Below are 14,438 nucleotides of genomic sequence, written 5' to 3'. Positions count from 1 at the left end.
AACTTCAGCAAAAATATCGTTTTGAATACCAAAGATATTGTTACATAAGATTGACATAAGATTTTTACCTGTGGCGCTAACTAGTACTTCTACAATGCTGCCTGCTGCACAAGGGGCCATGCCTGGCGGTGGAACTGACACCAACCGAGGCAGAGCTCGGAAGAAATATCTTCCATCCACTCTATAAATAAATAAATATTTGGTATAAATAAGATAGAAATAATACGCTAGAGTATCTACTATAACAAATATAAGATAAAATCAACAATCATAAATTAACTTTTAATAACCCTGTTAATGTTTAATTGTTCGTGACTTCATTGGGTACCTATAATATTCTATTCTTTTCTTTGTTTACTTTTGTATATAATGTTCTCAATTTACAATACCTGATGTCATCAACAGTGAGCACAATTTCATGCATGCCTGCGTGTTCAGGGACAAACTCGCCCGCTCCTTTAGAGTCCAGCTTTAGTCTGGTTTCTTGTTCTAGAGGATTAACTATCGATACCTTTACTTCTGACATTGATAATTCTTGTGTTATGCTTTCTACTTTGATGTAAGTCTGTAACCAAGATGCATGAGGTATATTTAAAGGCATTTAAAATTTAGAAATAATAATATATAATATTCAACACATTGCTTGTGTTGAGGAGATGAATTTAATGGCGTAACTAAACACCGGGTTTTTGTCATGGTGCCAGAATGAGGAAATGAAAATGTTAATTAATATTAATTCATTCTCTAGGTAATGAGCCAACAAATGTTGCGTTACAGTCGAGCCCTGGTGCCGTGATAGTGATAACGGAGTTACTTAATCGTAACTCCGTTATCACTATTCACTATTTTCAGTTAAAAATTTATAATAGAATACAATAGAAAATAAAAAATATTTTAATAAAAATTTTAGCTTTCAATTGTCTCATGTCTATCAAAACTTGTCTGTCTTACAAACAAAGTAACATAAAAATAAATGATTAAGTCCCATTAAGAAGATAAATGTAAGAAAAGAATACGAACTGTTTCTCCAACTCTTCCTGAAGTCGAGTCAAGAGCTACTCGTAGCATGTCATGTACAGGCGGTCGCGGCGGCACGTTACGGAACTGCGTGGCCCATGTCATCACACCCAGATGCTCTCCGTCACTTTGACTCATGTCTTTGGCTGAGACAACGGGCTGGACACCTAAAAATTTATTGGAATTTGGTGTAGAGTTTAGTTTCCTATAGGTATGTATATAAAATATATTTAATCTGCAAGCACAACAAGAATAGAGTATCTTAACAATAACACTAGGTTCCCAGATTCCTTTTGCCTGCATGTGCGGAATACAGCGTATATTTATTGCTTAATATTCCGAAACGGAATTACGTCCGCCAGAACTAGAATTATTGTAGTCCTACCAAATGGGCAATCAGACGTTTATTTTCCCTGAAGTACAGTTTGTATTTAGATCGAAGAGCCGTAATAATATACTGCAATATTAGTTTTGGCGTCCGCAATATATATTATATGCTAACTAGAATTTTCCTTGCTGTTAATCAATTACGTTTAACATTATCTATACTCACATATAAACAGTAAAATATTATGTCTGTACATACTAATCCTAATAAAAATAAAAATCTGCTTCACGCTGTATCCCGCACACAGCAGGGTAGGCAGAGGGAACCTAGTGTTAAGACACTCCGTATAACAGAATATGACTGTATATGATTTTTTTTGTCTCTTTTTCTGTTTGCACGCATACGAGTACATCATCTAAGCTACTGGGTAGAATTTCAAGACACTTATCGCTTCCGTAGCTATTAAATTTGGACAGGATCTAGGCTATATTATACTTTGAAGACTGTGCCAGTCTTGCACAATCACAAAAGGCGAATTTAGCGTAAAAATTAACGGATAACGGGGAGTCTTACTTAACATTCTGTTGCCTCTGCCAACCTTGCTATCTATATACGGGATAAAACATGAAATAAAAATAATTACCAAGCTTTTTGCCAGCATCTATAGCCATCTGGCAGTTTTCTTCCCATCTCGCTGGGTCTCGCCTTAGTCTGCTCGGTGGTGGAGCGGGACCTCCCATCGATCTCACTAGCTCATTTGCTACACGACCATCGTTCCAATCCGTCTGAATTACAATAAAAAAAAATTGTTGCTTAATTAAGTTAGTTAAGTTAAAGATAATAGTTTATTTAAAGTCAAAGTTAAAAAATCAGCTTCACGCTGTATCCCGCACACAGTAGAGTAGGCAGAGGGAACCTAGTGTTAAGGCACTCCGTTCCACACTTTCTGCTGAATTCTGGAGGCATTACGTGTTGAGACACCAGAGAGAAGAAATTGAAGTATAAACGTAAACAAATATTTCTAAACTCAAAGTTATTTACATAAAATTATTAGCTTCACAATCTAAATATTTAAACGTAGGATTGCCAGCATAGCACAGCTGGATCAAAATCATAATAACGTGATTTCTACGTGCCTATGTCCATCGAAACACTACATCAATTGAAAATATGCAATCACTAATTAATATGAAACCACAATAGTCCACTCTATACTAAAACCATACCAAATTTGTAACTGCGGTTAATCTGCGAACTAACATTCAACTAACTATTTAAGTGCTTTTAATTTATGTTGCTATGTTGCGAAAACAAGCAATCGTTGCGAAAAAAACAAAACAATTAATTAACACGAAATTACGAAAAACTTTCTAAGTGCTCCATGTATATGATATTTATTAGAAACAGAAATATCTTCATCGTAGCGTAGGAGCACAAAGTGTGCCTATAAACGCGATTGGTTATGGGTTCGATGCCGATATTTTCATTTCTATACACACAATGCTTCCAGAACTCGGTAGAAAGTGGGGAACGGAGTGTGTTAACACTAGATTCACTCTGCTCATCCTACCCAGACAGCGTGAAACGGAATAGAAATATCTTTGGTATGTGCAATACATACTCGTATTATAGTTTGTTTGTTTTTCCGAGATCTTGCATGGTATCCCGTTAGTTATGTGTTATATAACAGCCTTTGTTGTGTTAATGTCGATATCCGATATTAGTTTGCAATACAACTTTCCTGTTTACTGTCCATTTGAAATAATACACCAATATGTGGTTATTGGTTAGCCAAAATTTACATATAAACAGTTTTTAAAAATAAAAAATAATCAGCTTCACACTGTATCCCGCACACAGCAGGGTACGCAAAGGGAACCTATTGTTAAGACACTCCGTTCCCCACTTTTCGCTGAATTTTCCGAGGCACCAGCTTTGGTAACGCTACGCCAAGACGGACGGCCTCTCATTTTTTGTAATGCAATTTTTTTTGGTAAAAATTAAATGCATGTAAAAATATATATTTTAGATTTTCATTCCGATAATACCAGTTTATTTATATTAAAAATATAATATATAGATTTCTTACCGTAAAATTACTGATTGGTCTTTCCAAACGAGAATTGACCCAATCCAATGTTGATTTAACACCTGTTGAATCTGGTTTCATAAAGTACGACAGGTACGTCATACCGGACAGCTCATCGAGCCACGGTGAAGCCAAGTACTCTGGTTCCAATACCATGGGCACATCAAGTTCTCTATGGGCAAGCTTCATGGCCCTTCTGCAGTTCTCTATAGCTTCGTGACGATCTGAAATATTTTTTTAAAGTATTTTATTGTAATTTCATAGTAATGGCCTAAAGTATTAGGCCAGTCGGGAAGCAGGCACACAAAGTAATTAGATCCCTATTCATATCTTCTCCCTGGTGTCGAGGCAAAACGTATTGATTTCCGCCATTCAACACGTAATGCCTTCAGAATCCAGCGGAAAGTGAAAAAAGAGTGTCTTATCACTAGGTTTCCTTTGCCTATCCTGCTAGGATACAGCGTGAAGGTGGTTATTTTAATTTTAAATAAACACCTGAAGAACTGTGAGCTACAGTTATAGGTTCTAATCTCAGCCTATAAGTAATATTTATATAGAAAATATGTTTTGGTTAGTAGAGTACTATGCAATTTTTATCGCTTAAGTTTTAATTTTTATTATAATAGTATGTAAATATGAGAAATTTTATTTACATTGTATTGTGTACTCAAGAGCAAGCCAAATATTCGTAAAATCTGTACAATTTGTATTCAACTGAGTTTATTTATTTATTTATGAATTTACTTTATTTAAATTATGTATGTTTTTCTTTCATTTATGATACATGAGAACATTTTTTTTACTTTTACGCTGTATCTTGCACACAGTAGGCAGAGGAAACATAGTGTTTACACACTCCGGTCTTCATTTTCCACCGAATTCTGGAGGCATTACCTTGACAACAGAGCGAAAGAATTACTGTATTAAACATTTCATTTCCTCGAGTGGGAATCGAACCCACAACCTGTCGCATTCACATTGAAAATAATGTTAGTAAAATGAATATCTTATAGGACTTTGTCTAATAATTCTTAATCTAATGTTGTCTAGTTTTTTTATACAAGATATTTTGAAACATAAATTAAAACTAACTAAGTTCTTTCCAATTCGGGAAAATGCCAGGTTTGCAGTAGTCGAGGAGAGCCGACAAAAGCACCCCGCTGTTCCAATCTGTAGTGAGATTACCGACGCGGCACTCTGGTAAAGCTGATTGTAACCATGATAACATAAGTTTTCTGTAACAAAAAAATATGTTTTTGGTTTTTTTTTCGAATTTTTATACTTATATTTTAATTTTTATTATTTTTTAATAAAACACTATAATAATTGGTGAAATTACATAACATAGTATATATATGTTAGCGAAAAAAACAATGTGAATATGAATTTATATCAGCTTCACTCTGTATCCCGCATGCCAGAGCGAAGAAATGGAAATATACATTTAAATAAATATTTTTATTTCCTCAAGGAAAGGAGGATCGAACCCACGACCAGTTTTACATTGTCACTTAGTGCCCCTGCGCCACGACTGGCCTCTATGCATATGAAATCATCATTTTTTTTTCTGTCTACAACATGCATAATTTTTGAATTATTTGACCTGTATAAAACTTTTTGTTATGTAACTGTTATGGCTGGAAGATTTAACTGTAATTAAACTTTAACTAGATTTAAATATAATTAAACTATATATATAAAAAACCCGCCCGCCAGGAAAGGGCGACTTATTATTTAACAAGTAAAGACTTGTTAATGTACTTAAATATCCACATACATGGACATATAAGACATAGTTTCACAAGAGCTAAAACATGTGAATCTTATATAAAGCGTAGGATATAACGCAACCAGTGGTTGTGTGCGCAGGCGCAGGCGCGCCGTGCTAATTGCCCGGTCTCGAGTTGCTTCGGTGGGCCGTGTTGAATAAGAACCCACGTAATACAGTTATCTATTATAACCGCCGATTTACAATGTGAATTTGATAATTATAGCAGATAGTCATTTTAAAACGGTATACATAAAATGTAAGAAGTTTTTATGTTTGTTTTGATTGCCAATGTCTGTAATAAAATACCTTAATGGCGCAGTGAGTCATAGTTTGGCTGTATACATTACGGTTGCGGGTTTAATTCAAATCTAGTTTGGTTTAGGGAGAATGATTGATAATTATTTAATTTATTTTCATTTCTCCAAACTGGTAGACGGAGAGTATTTTGGAAATTGGTAGCGAACAGAGTGTTTTACCAGTAGGTTTTCTTTGCCTACCGTAACAAAGCGTGACGCTAAACGTTTTTAAAATATAATGTCACATAACTATACTTCATAATTAATTTATACTAGAAATTTTAATGTTTGTCTTACCTAGGTGGAAATTTGCTTCTTCCAATTTGGTATCGCATAATAAGTGACCAAATTAAACCGAGGATTAACTTCAAATTTCCATTAACTATGTCCACATTACCTGCAAAGAAGCATACCTTTTTATGTAAATTACACAACTTTGATTTTTCAAATATAATGTACACGAGTAATAGCACTTTAGGAAATTAATCATCAATATTTTTTTAAAGGCTATATAAATAAACTATGTATTTACCTATATTAACTAACTTGACCCCATCATCTTCAATAGCCTGCAAAGCAGTTGTAACATTTTCTAATTTGTGGTGTTGATTTGTTGGGTTAGGACTCCAGCCTTTCAACCTGCGACCTTGCAAAGCTTCTACCAGGGAACATAATACAGTACCATCTCTAAGATCTTCAACCAAGTCTTGAACCTGTTTTAACAAAATTGGTTAAAAAGTCTATAAAAAATATACTTATATGGAAAATCTAATCTATTTAAATCTCTAAACTCGCCAGTATGCCAAGGTCATCATTAATTGTATCTACAAATTTTTGTAAAGTTAAATGAACTGAAATGACAATAACCGCATTCGTCACGTCATTGAAAATTGATATACTTCGTTAAATTCTTATTTGTTTAATATTTCATTTTCTTTCTTATTTGTTTAATATTGCTTTTTATGAACGTATTTAAAAAACCTATTTGATGATTTTTTGAAACTGACCTTAATATTAACCGGCTTCAAGGTCTCGTTCACCCAATTTCTAAAAGTGTTTGCTTGTATTTCAACCCATAAGTCCTCGTGGCCCTTGATGGCCATTGCCTTAGCTGCTGTGCCTTCTGGACTTCTGGCCGCTAAACCCGCTTGTGTTATTCTTCCAGCTGAACCTTCAGGCGTATGAGCCTTCAGACCCTGGTGCGTCACTCTGACTCCTTCCATTTTAGAATATTTCAGTTTCTTATAATAGATATCATAATTACTTTTTCTATAACCTCATTCATAGCTGCGACAAATATCTGTAATGGAAAAAAAACTAGCATAAGTAAGTGTTTTCTCTCTCTATCTTATATTTACTCAAAATGAAGTCAACGAGAATATTTATTTTATTGACTATATTTTTGTTTATTTTTGAATGGCTATAGATAAATTCGTATAGTGTGTTTGTTTATTTTATTTAATATTTATTTATATACGACCTCCGCGGTAATGTGCAAATCGTGCCGCCCGTCAATGTCACCGATGTGAGCTAAGAGTTTTCAGCACTTTCGTCGTGATTGATGATACTTCAACACTTTTCTTTCTTTAAATCAACTATGAGATTGAAATATCTATAAACATTATATTGACTTTCTTAATGTAAGTACCGTACCGTAGCTTAGACAGAGGGAACCTAACGTTAAGACACTCCGTTCCCCATTTTCTAAGGGGGTTGTGCCTCTACGCCAGAGTGAAGAAATGAAAATGAATTCATTTCACTCAAAGAAAAGAAATATTAGGAAACACATTTCCTCGACTGGGAATCGAATCCACGACCTATACAGTCACACGCTTATGCCTCTGACCAATACTGGCCTCGAACTCTAATGTACGTTTATTTGTAAAACACTTTTAATTTTTAATAAAATAAATTTCTGCGCGTACCTATAACTTCCTGCTTGCCACATGATTACACATATACTGTCATATGTATATTAAATATCATATGAAAACTAATTATAAAGAATTGATATTAGGTCAAATAATTCTTAAAATTACATTAACCTGAATATTCTTAATGGAATTTATAATTAAAAATTAATGACTTACGTACATATATAGATTTTAGGACGTTTATACGATTAGGAACAATAAGATTTTATTAAGTTCTTAAATAAAATATATAAAAAACACAAACCATGATGAAATATTAAAAAAAAAGATGGGAAAAGCAAATAAGGTGAATATACCTAAAAAGACTAATATTAAATACAGCCAAATACTCTAGGCATTGCTTTGCCTCCTTACCAGTGTAAAAATATGAAAATATTACGATAGTAATAATTCATTCCCCAGAGTGAGAATCAAACCCGCAACCGACGCAACAGTCACTTGTACTAGCTACTGCTACTACTTGGGTACAAGCGCTACGACAGCCTTATTTACCCATTTATATATTTACACCGTAAATAGAAAAGTCAATAACAAAAGCAGCAAGCAGTTAAAAGCAGTACAATAAATTTTGTTGTAGACTGTTAAATAAGGCCAAAAGACATAAAATCTTACATAAAACACCCATAGACTTCAAACAGGTGGGTCCGCACTTGAATTGCCTCTTTTAGGACTTCTTGTAGAAATCAATATTGGTTCTAAATTCCCCTCTCTCTTCTAATTGCGAAGTAGTTCAAATAAACACTTCAAATAAATTCATTTCAGAATTCAGCGGAAAATGGGGAACGGAGTGTATTCTCTCTGCCAACCCTGCAGCGTGGGGGATTCGAGCGTGAAGCTAAAAATAATCATATATTGGCGTTAGGATACTTTGAAGAGAATTTACTCGCTTGCAGGTTCCTCGAAGAGCACCTAATTAATTCTGAGAGTTCAGTAAAAATTATTTCATATTTCAATACAATTTCCAATGTGAAGGTTTGTGTTTGAGAATCATAATGGTTTTCAAACACATTATAATTGAGTCTTGTGTTTTCTTCAATATGTCAGAGAATCTTACAAAGATTTTAAATTTAATTTAATAATATGTAAATTAAAAATATAATAATAAAATTAGATCTAAACGTTTTATATATTTCATAAGATAGTTGAAGTGTCCATCGTGTAAATGGATACAATGACTGTGGGTTCAAATTCCAAATATATATATTTACATTTAACATAACAATAACAAGATATTGGAATCCGCCATCTAATATGCAGTGTATGAAATAGGCAGTGGAGAACGAATCGCCTTAAAAATTGATTTCCGTGCTTACTGTGCCAAATGTAGAATATCTTAAGGAATAAAATATTATCTAATATAAAACTATTGGTATACATATAAGAGGAAATATTAATTAAATATTAAAATGAAACCCTGTAGGTACTTTGAAAAGTATGCGATATTATCTTTTTAATTCGCAATTATTGCTTGAATAAATTATTATTAATATATCAATAATTCCCGCGAAATGGAATTGAACTAACAACCGTAGCGGTTCGCTCATTCCTCTGCGCCATGACGGCCTTGTATAATAATTATAATATTCAGTATATATTGTATTTAGTGTAATATTTATTAATTATTTTTAATACAAGGATACCAATATTAAATGTAATTTGCTTCGAGCGTTGCCACAAGTTCGTTTTAAATATTATATGTATTTATGTCCGCGTGGGCAAACTGTATAAATGGGTCCATCGATAAATATTAATATGAATATTCTACTAGGAAGCCTTGTAGGTGGAGTGTTTGTTGAGACGTTAACGTAGCGTCATCTCTATTTTAGTTGGTCAAGAACATTAATCATTGATATCATACTTGAAAATCCATAATAATTATTACAGATTGCTAATTAATATGTTAATAGAATTTTTTTTGGCTGTATATGCGGTTTTGGGTTCGATTTCTATTGATGGGATTGGATGATTTTAATTTCTTCGCTCTAGTAAAAAGACTAAAGCACAGAGTTGTGTATCGCCACTAAGCATGCAATGCCTCAAGAATTCGGCTCGGAAATGTTTTAATGGAGAACGAATTGTCTTAACACTAGGTTCCCAGGTTCCCTCTGCCTATTCTGTTATGTACGTGATACATTGTGACGCAAAAAAATAGCCTACGTCATCTATGACGTAACATGTTGGTCAACAATAAAGTTTATTGTTATAAATGTTTTTTTTTTTATTACATTTTGTTCAATAAATAAAATGCAGTCTATCAAAAACGATGGCTCGCACTTTTTTTAGCTATTTCAATATTAATATAATTATAAGTCAGTTACTCAATATCCAACAAAGGAAGCTAATGTTAGGATATTGATTATATTTGCAGAAACAATTTTTTTCTACGTGTCCTAAATAAGCAATGGCGGTGTAGTATATTCTACTATTATTAATATTAATAGAACTTTGTACCTACTACTTTATGGTACACTTTGCTCATTTCCTTATATGGTCATGTCATTAATATGGAGGAATTTATGTTAAAATACTAATTACTCATCTCAAATGAATAAATGGTCTTTGTGCACCAACAACAGAGATGACTCAACTAACAAGACATGCATTCAAATTAATTTAATGACCTTATATGGAAACAAATCGTACATATGTAATATATTTATATTTTTATTTTTATTTACTTTGTGATGTAGAATGTAGAAAATGAATAAAGTGACGTTTTATTTCTTGTTTTTGTATTGATAGTAGAAGATATACATAAATGACTAGCATATCTTTATAAGCGATTTTGTATATAATTATATATTTTTAGAAGTATTTATTTATATTCTGAATTATGTCTAAATGTTATATTAGATTAGTAGATTATAGTTTACTTTTTAGTTTGTAATATATTTTTTTTAATAAGTACCTTTATACTATGAAATTACAAATGACATGTTTACTTAATAACTCTTTACTTAATGTTCTTACTTCTGCAGACGCGGTAAAACAAAAAAATAACAAAAATTTATTATTCGACATTTAAATTTTAAATGACTGACATTGTTTCATTTACATTTATATGAAAGAGAAATTAACATAAATTATAATTAATCAAAAACCAAAATAAACAAAGGCCACGTGGCGTAGTGGGATAGCGTCTGAGTTGTAACGCGATGGTTGTGGGAATGATCTTCATGAAGGAAGAAGATGAAGGGCATATTTGGCAAAACATAAAACGGCGTTAAGTCATATCTTTAGTTCGGACGGAAAGCAAGGAATGGAGTGTCTCCACATTAGTTTTTCTTTGCTAAATCTATGTGAATTTGTTTTTTTTTTATTATTAAGTGCAAAAATTCGTTTTTATCGTAGACTAAGAAATAGGCATACGCCTTACGAGCTACTCGTATCTCAAATGCTATACGCACGATTCTACTTCAAGGTTTATTTCACTGCAATAATCAGTAAATCTGTAAAGGTACCTCTTAGATCTAGTACCTGCCTACCGATATGGGATATATTGCTATTTTCCAAATTATTCTGTCTCTAGTTCGTACTCGCCTCACGTACAAACTTACTGCGTGGATTTAAATTAGGTTGCCTATTGTATTGCTTAGATTCGATTCAAGCTCTAGGTAAGCTTAAATCGAGATTTATTACATCATAATTTATTATTTATCAGAGATTCGGACTGATAAATTATTAAAATAATGTCTATAATTAATCTGTTTTATTAAATTTAAGATTTAATAAGGTTTTACATCTGCTAAACTTAAAAAAAGAAAAAAATATATATTATTTTAGGTGGCACGATATGAGTCCAGGACATCGTTGGCTTAAATTCAAAAGTGATAGCTCATCTAATCTCTCTCTCAATCTCCAAGACCAAGTCCAATTATTTATTTTTCTGCCTTCACAAGATTATCATCTTTTATGATAGAAGTGTCAACAATCACTGCTCGGCGCGTCTCTCGGTCTACTAGTACTATATCCGGTCTATTGGCAACATGTACCTGTCTGTAATAGTAGAACAATCCAAGTAGAGCCGCCTACAGCTATTAGTATGTTGTCATTTTAGATAATAGATGTTGAAATTAATGTTTTGAACTTTAAAATTAAAACAGCAAGTTCTTTTCTTCTCACGCTTCACACGCTAATAACAATTTCTCTAATTAATTAAAACATGCTGATAATATACGGAAACGAGCAACGACGTACGAAATAGATGTAAACAAAAAAATATTATTAAGACTTGTATTAATCATAACCAGTTATATAATATCTACACTAAATATGTCTCTACAATCGTATACATATATAAATATACTAATAAAAAATATTTGAGGCCGTCATGGCGCAGCGGCACAAGGGTGTGACTGTAACACGATGGTTGTGGATGCGATCCCTACTCGAAGAAGTGAAATATTTCTTTATCTTTATATTTCCATTTCTTCGCTCTGGTATCGAGGCAAAGTGCGGCGTTGAGTTCTGCCACTTAACACGCATTGCCTCTAAAATTCGGCAGAAAGTGGGGAACTGAGTGTTTTAACACTAGGTTCCCTCTGCCTATCATGTTGTGTGTGGGATACAGCGTGAAGTTGATTTTTTAAAAATATTTTAATAACTTATCTATCTATCCACATTTCACAGTTACAACAACCTTTTTTTTTAAGCTTTCGTACGCAGAGGCAATGCCATATTTTTGCTTTCTACCAGAGCGAAGACATGAAAATATATTTAAAAAAAATATTTCCCCGATAGGGAATCGAACTCACAACCTTTAAGTTAGCCACACGCATATTGCAAGCGCTAGAACGGCCTCTATATATACATTTTTTTATATAAATAAACATTTCTCCACAAAAAACAATGTCGTTTACAAATATAGAGTACTATTTGTATTTCGGTTGTTCTCGGTGCCCTGTTTACACTATATCCGTGTGTTAGAGGTGCGCTAGTTAATTATGTATGTAATTAGGTGGGTGCCCATACGACGTAAGCAAATACAACGCGCCTTAGTAAAGAATTTATATAGTGGTAAAGCAATTTCCTCGCCTACGATATTGCATTTTTTCACGCTTCCCCCTTGTTCTTCTGACGTTATTATACTCGTACATATATTAGTTTTTTTTTTCACTGCGAATGAAACTTAAAATGGAGAAGATTCTTCGTTAGTCATATAAAATAGGATGGAATTGTAGCACTAATTAATTGTGTAACCAGTTTAATCTTGAGATTAGAGTAATTTATAATATGAAAAATTACTGTAATGATAAAATCTCACATGTATAATATAGAAAATTTTAATAGGTATTGTAAAAAACAGTAATTTAACGTTATAAAATGTTGCATAACATCAAAAGTACTAGAAATTGTTTAGTTAAATTATCATTTACAGGCAGTTATGGCGCAGGAGCACAATCGTGCAATTAGAAGAAAACGGGACTGTAGTGATTTCGATTCCCACTCGGGGGTAATTAAATATTTGATACTTCCATTTCTTCGCTCTCGGAACGAGGCAAAGAGCGGTGCTAAATTCCGCTATTCAACAATTCCTCAAGAAATCGGGCCTTTACACTAGGTTCCCATGTTCCTTCTGCCTACTTTACTATGTGTGAAAAAATCCTTTACTATTTGAGTATAATAAACCCGTGCCTCTTGGAAACTGTATGGCTTAGTTGATCAGAGCGCTTGGACAGTTTCCAAGAGGCACGGGTTCAAATCCCGCTACGTTAAATTTTTTTATATGTTTTCAGAAAGTTTTTTTCAGTTTGGAATAACAGTTTAAAATTGTAAAAAATAAGTATACTGCGTATTATCATTTTAGTACATATCTTATTACAATAAAGTTATTTTTTAGCACACAATAACATACAAAACTACTATTATAAACATATTAAATAACGGTAATATTATTTCATGTAATTTAAAAGTACTAAGTGGTTTTTTATGGGCAAATTTAGGGTTAATAATGAACCGTTTTTTTAAACTAACCTGTAAAGAAGGGTTATAGTAAGTATATAGCATTTATGTTAACTAAAAAAACTATTAGATATAATGTAATTTTTGGTCAGTTTTCTTAAAATTTTCATACCAGTACATCAGTTCTTTTGTTATAATACTAAGCAATTGCCTTAATTTTTGATGTATTATTTAAGATTTTTTAAGCCAGAACCTTTGTTAAAAAAAGATTTTTTAAGCCAGAAGCTTTGTAAAAATTAGACTACTTATAGAACAGCTTAATTAGCAATATGCTTGCATCCCATTAGGCGCGCCTGCTCCTAATTACTATCAACCAGGATTTGAACTTACAGGCCCTGGTAGGTTCTAGGTCTGTTTACATTTTAACTAAAATGTAATTCGCTATAAAGATATATCTCCGTAACGGGATACGGGAACGTAAGATATGCTCAGTAACGGGATTAAATTAAACGAATGCAAATTAATTTCACGCTGTCTCCCGCTTAGGCAGAGGGAACCTACTGTTGAACGGAGTGTCTTACTCCGTTCCTAACTTTTCGCCGAATTTTTCGAGGCATAGTAAAAATATTGTTCATTCCCCCGAGTGGGAATCGAACCGACAATCGTCGCGTTACAGTCACACCCTAGCTCCTGCGCCACGACTGCCTCAAAATTACACACGTTATAAAGCATTTATAAGCGTAATAAGTACTTAATATTAAAAGAAATAAAATTTTGTAATTAGCTATTCCTTTTATGGCCGTGCGAATTTGAAGTATGATTAAAAGAAATTAATTTATATTCTTAAAATTATCCATGAGTCATGTTTCGTAATGTTATTTTTTTCTCAGCAAAGTCGCTACCTCGTCATTGAGTACCGTTTTTGTAGGTACAAGTTCCCGAAAACCGGTTGTACGCTGAAATCGGAGGGATTTAACAAAATCAGCTTCACGCTGTATCCCGCACATAGCAGGACATGCAGAGGGAACCTAGTGTTAGCTGTTAACACTCCGTTCCCCACTTTCCGCCGATTTTTTAGACGGAATCGTGTGTTGAATGGCGG

At 33.1% G+C, this 14,438-nt stretch overlaps 1 protein-coding gene across 1 annotated transcript in view; it reads right to left on the bottom strand.

Annotated features, from left to right (window-relative positions):
• The window catches only part of jbug (filamin-type immunoglobulin domains fbug), a 64,611-nt gene that overhangs the window by 46,361 nt on the left and 3,812 nt on the right, over window positions 1-14,438 (bottom strand). Inside the window, exons 2-10 of the mRNA XM_085193380.1 lie at window positions 6,509-6,801; window positions 6,034-6,214; window positions 5,799-5,898; window positions 4,527-4,669; window positions 3,435-3,658; window positions 1,989-2,130; window positions 1,021-1,184; window positions 390-565; window positions 69-181 (exon numbers count right to left, since the gene is read on the bottom strand). Coding sequence (XP_085049506.1) covers window positions 69-181; window positions 390-565; window positions 1,021-1,184; window positions 1,989-2,130; window positions 3,435-3,658; window positions 4,527-4,669; window positions 5,799-5,898; window positions 6,034-6,214; window positions 6,509-6,724 — 1,459 coding nt within the window. The 5' untranslated portion in view covers window positions 6,725-6,801. The remainder of the gene's footprint in view (window positions 1-68; window positions 182-389; window positions 566-1,020; window positions 1,185-1,988; window positions 2,131-3,434; window positions 3,659-4,526; window positions 4,670-5,798; window positions 5,899-6,033; window positions 6,215-6,508; window positions 6,802-14,438) is intronic.

The sequence above is a fragment of the Heliconius melpomene genome, chromosome 11 (assembly GCF_056956725.1).
Source record: "Heliconius melpomene rosina isolate 202511_hmr_F chromosome 11, ASM5695672v1, whole genome shotgun sequence".
NCBI classification, from domain to species: domain Eukaryota; kingdom Metazoa; phylum Arthropoda; class Insecta; order Lepidoptera; family Nymphalidae; genus Heliconius; species Heliconius melpomene.
The sequence above is the reverse complement of the archived record's forward strand: the minus strand, read 5'-3'. Positions and strand labels throughout refer to the sequence as shown.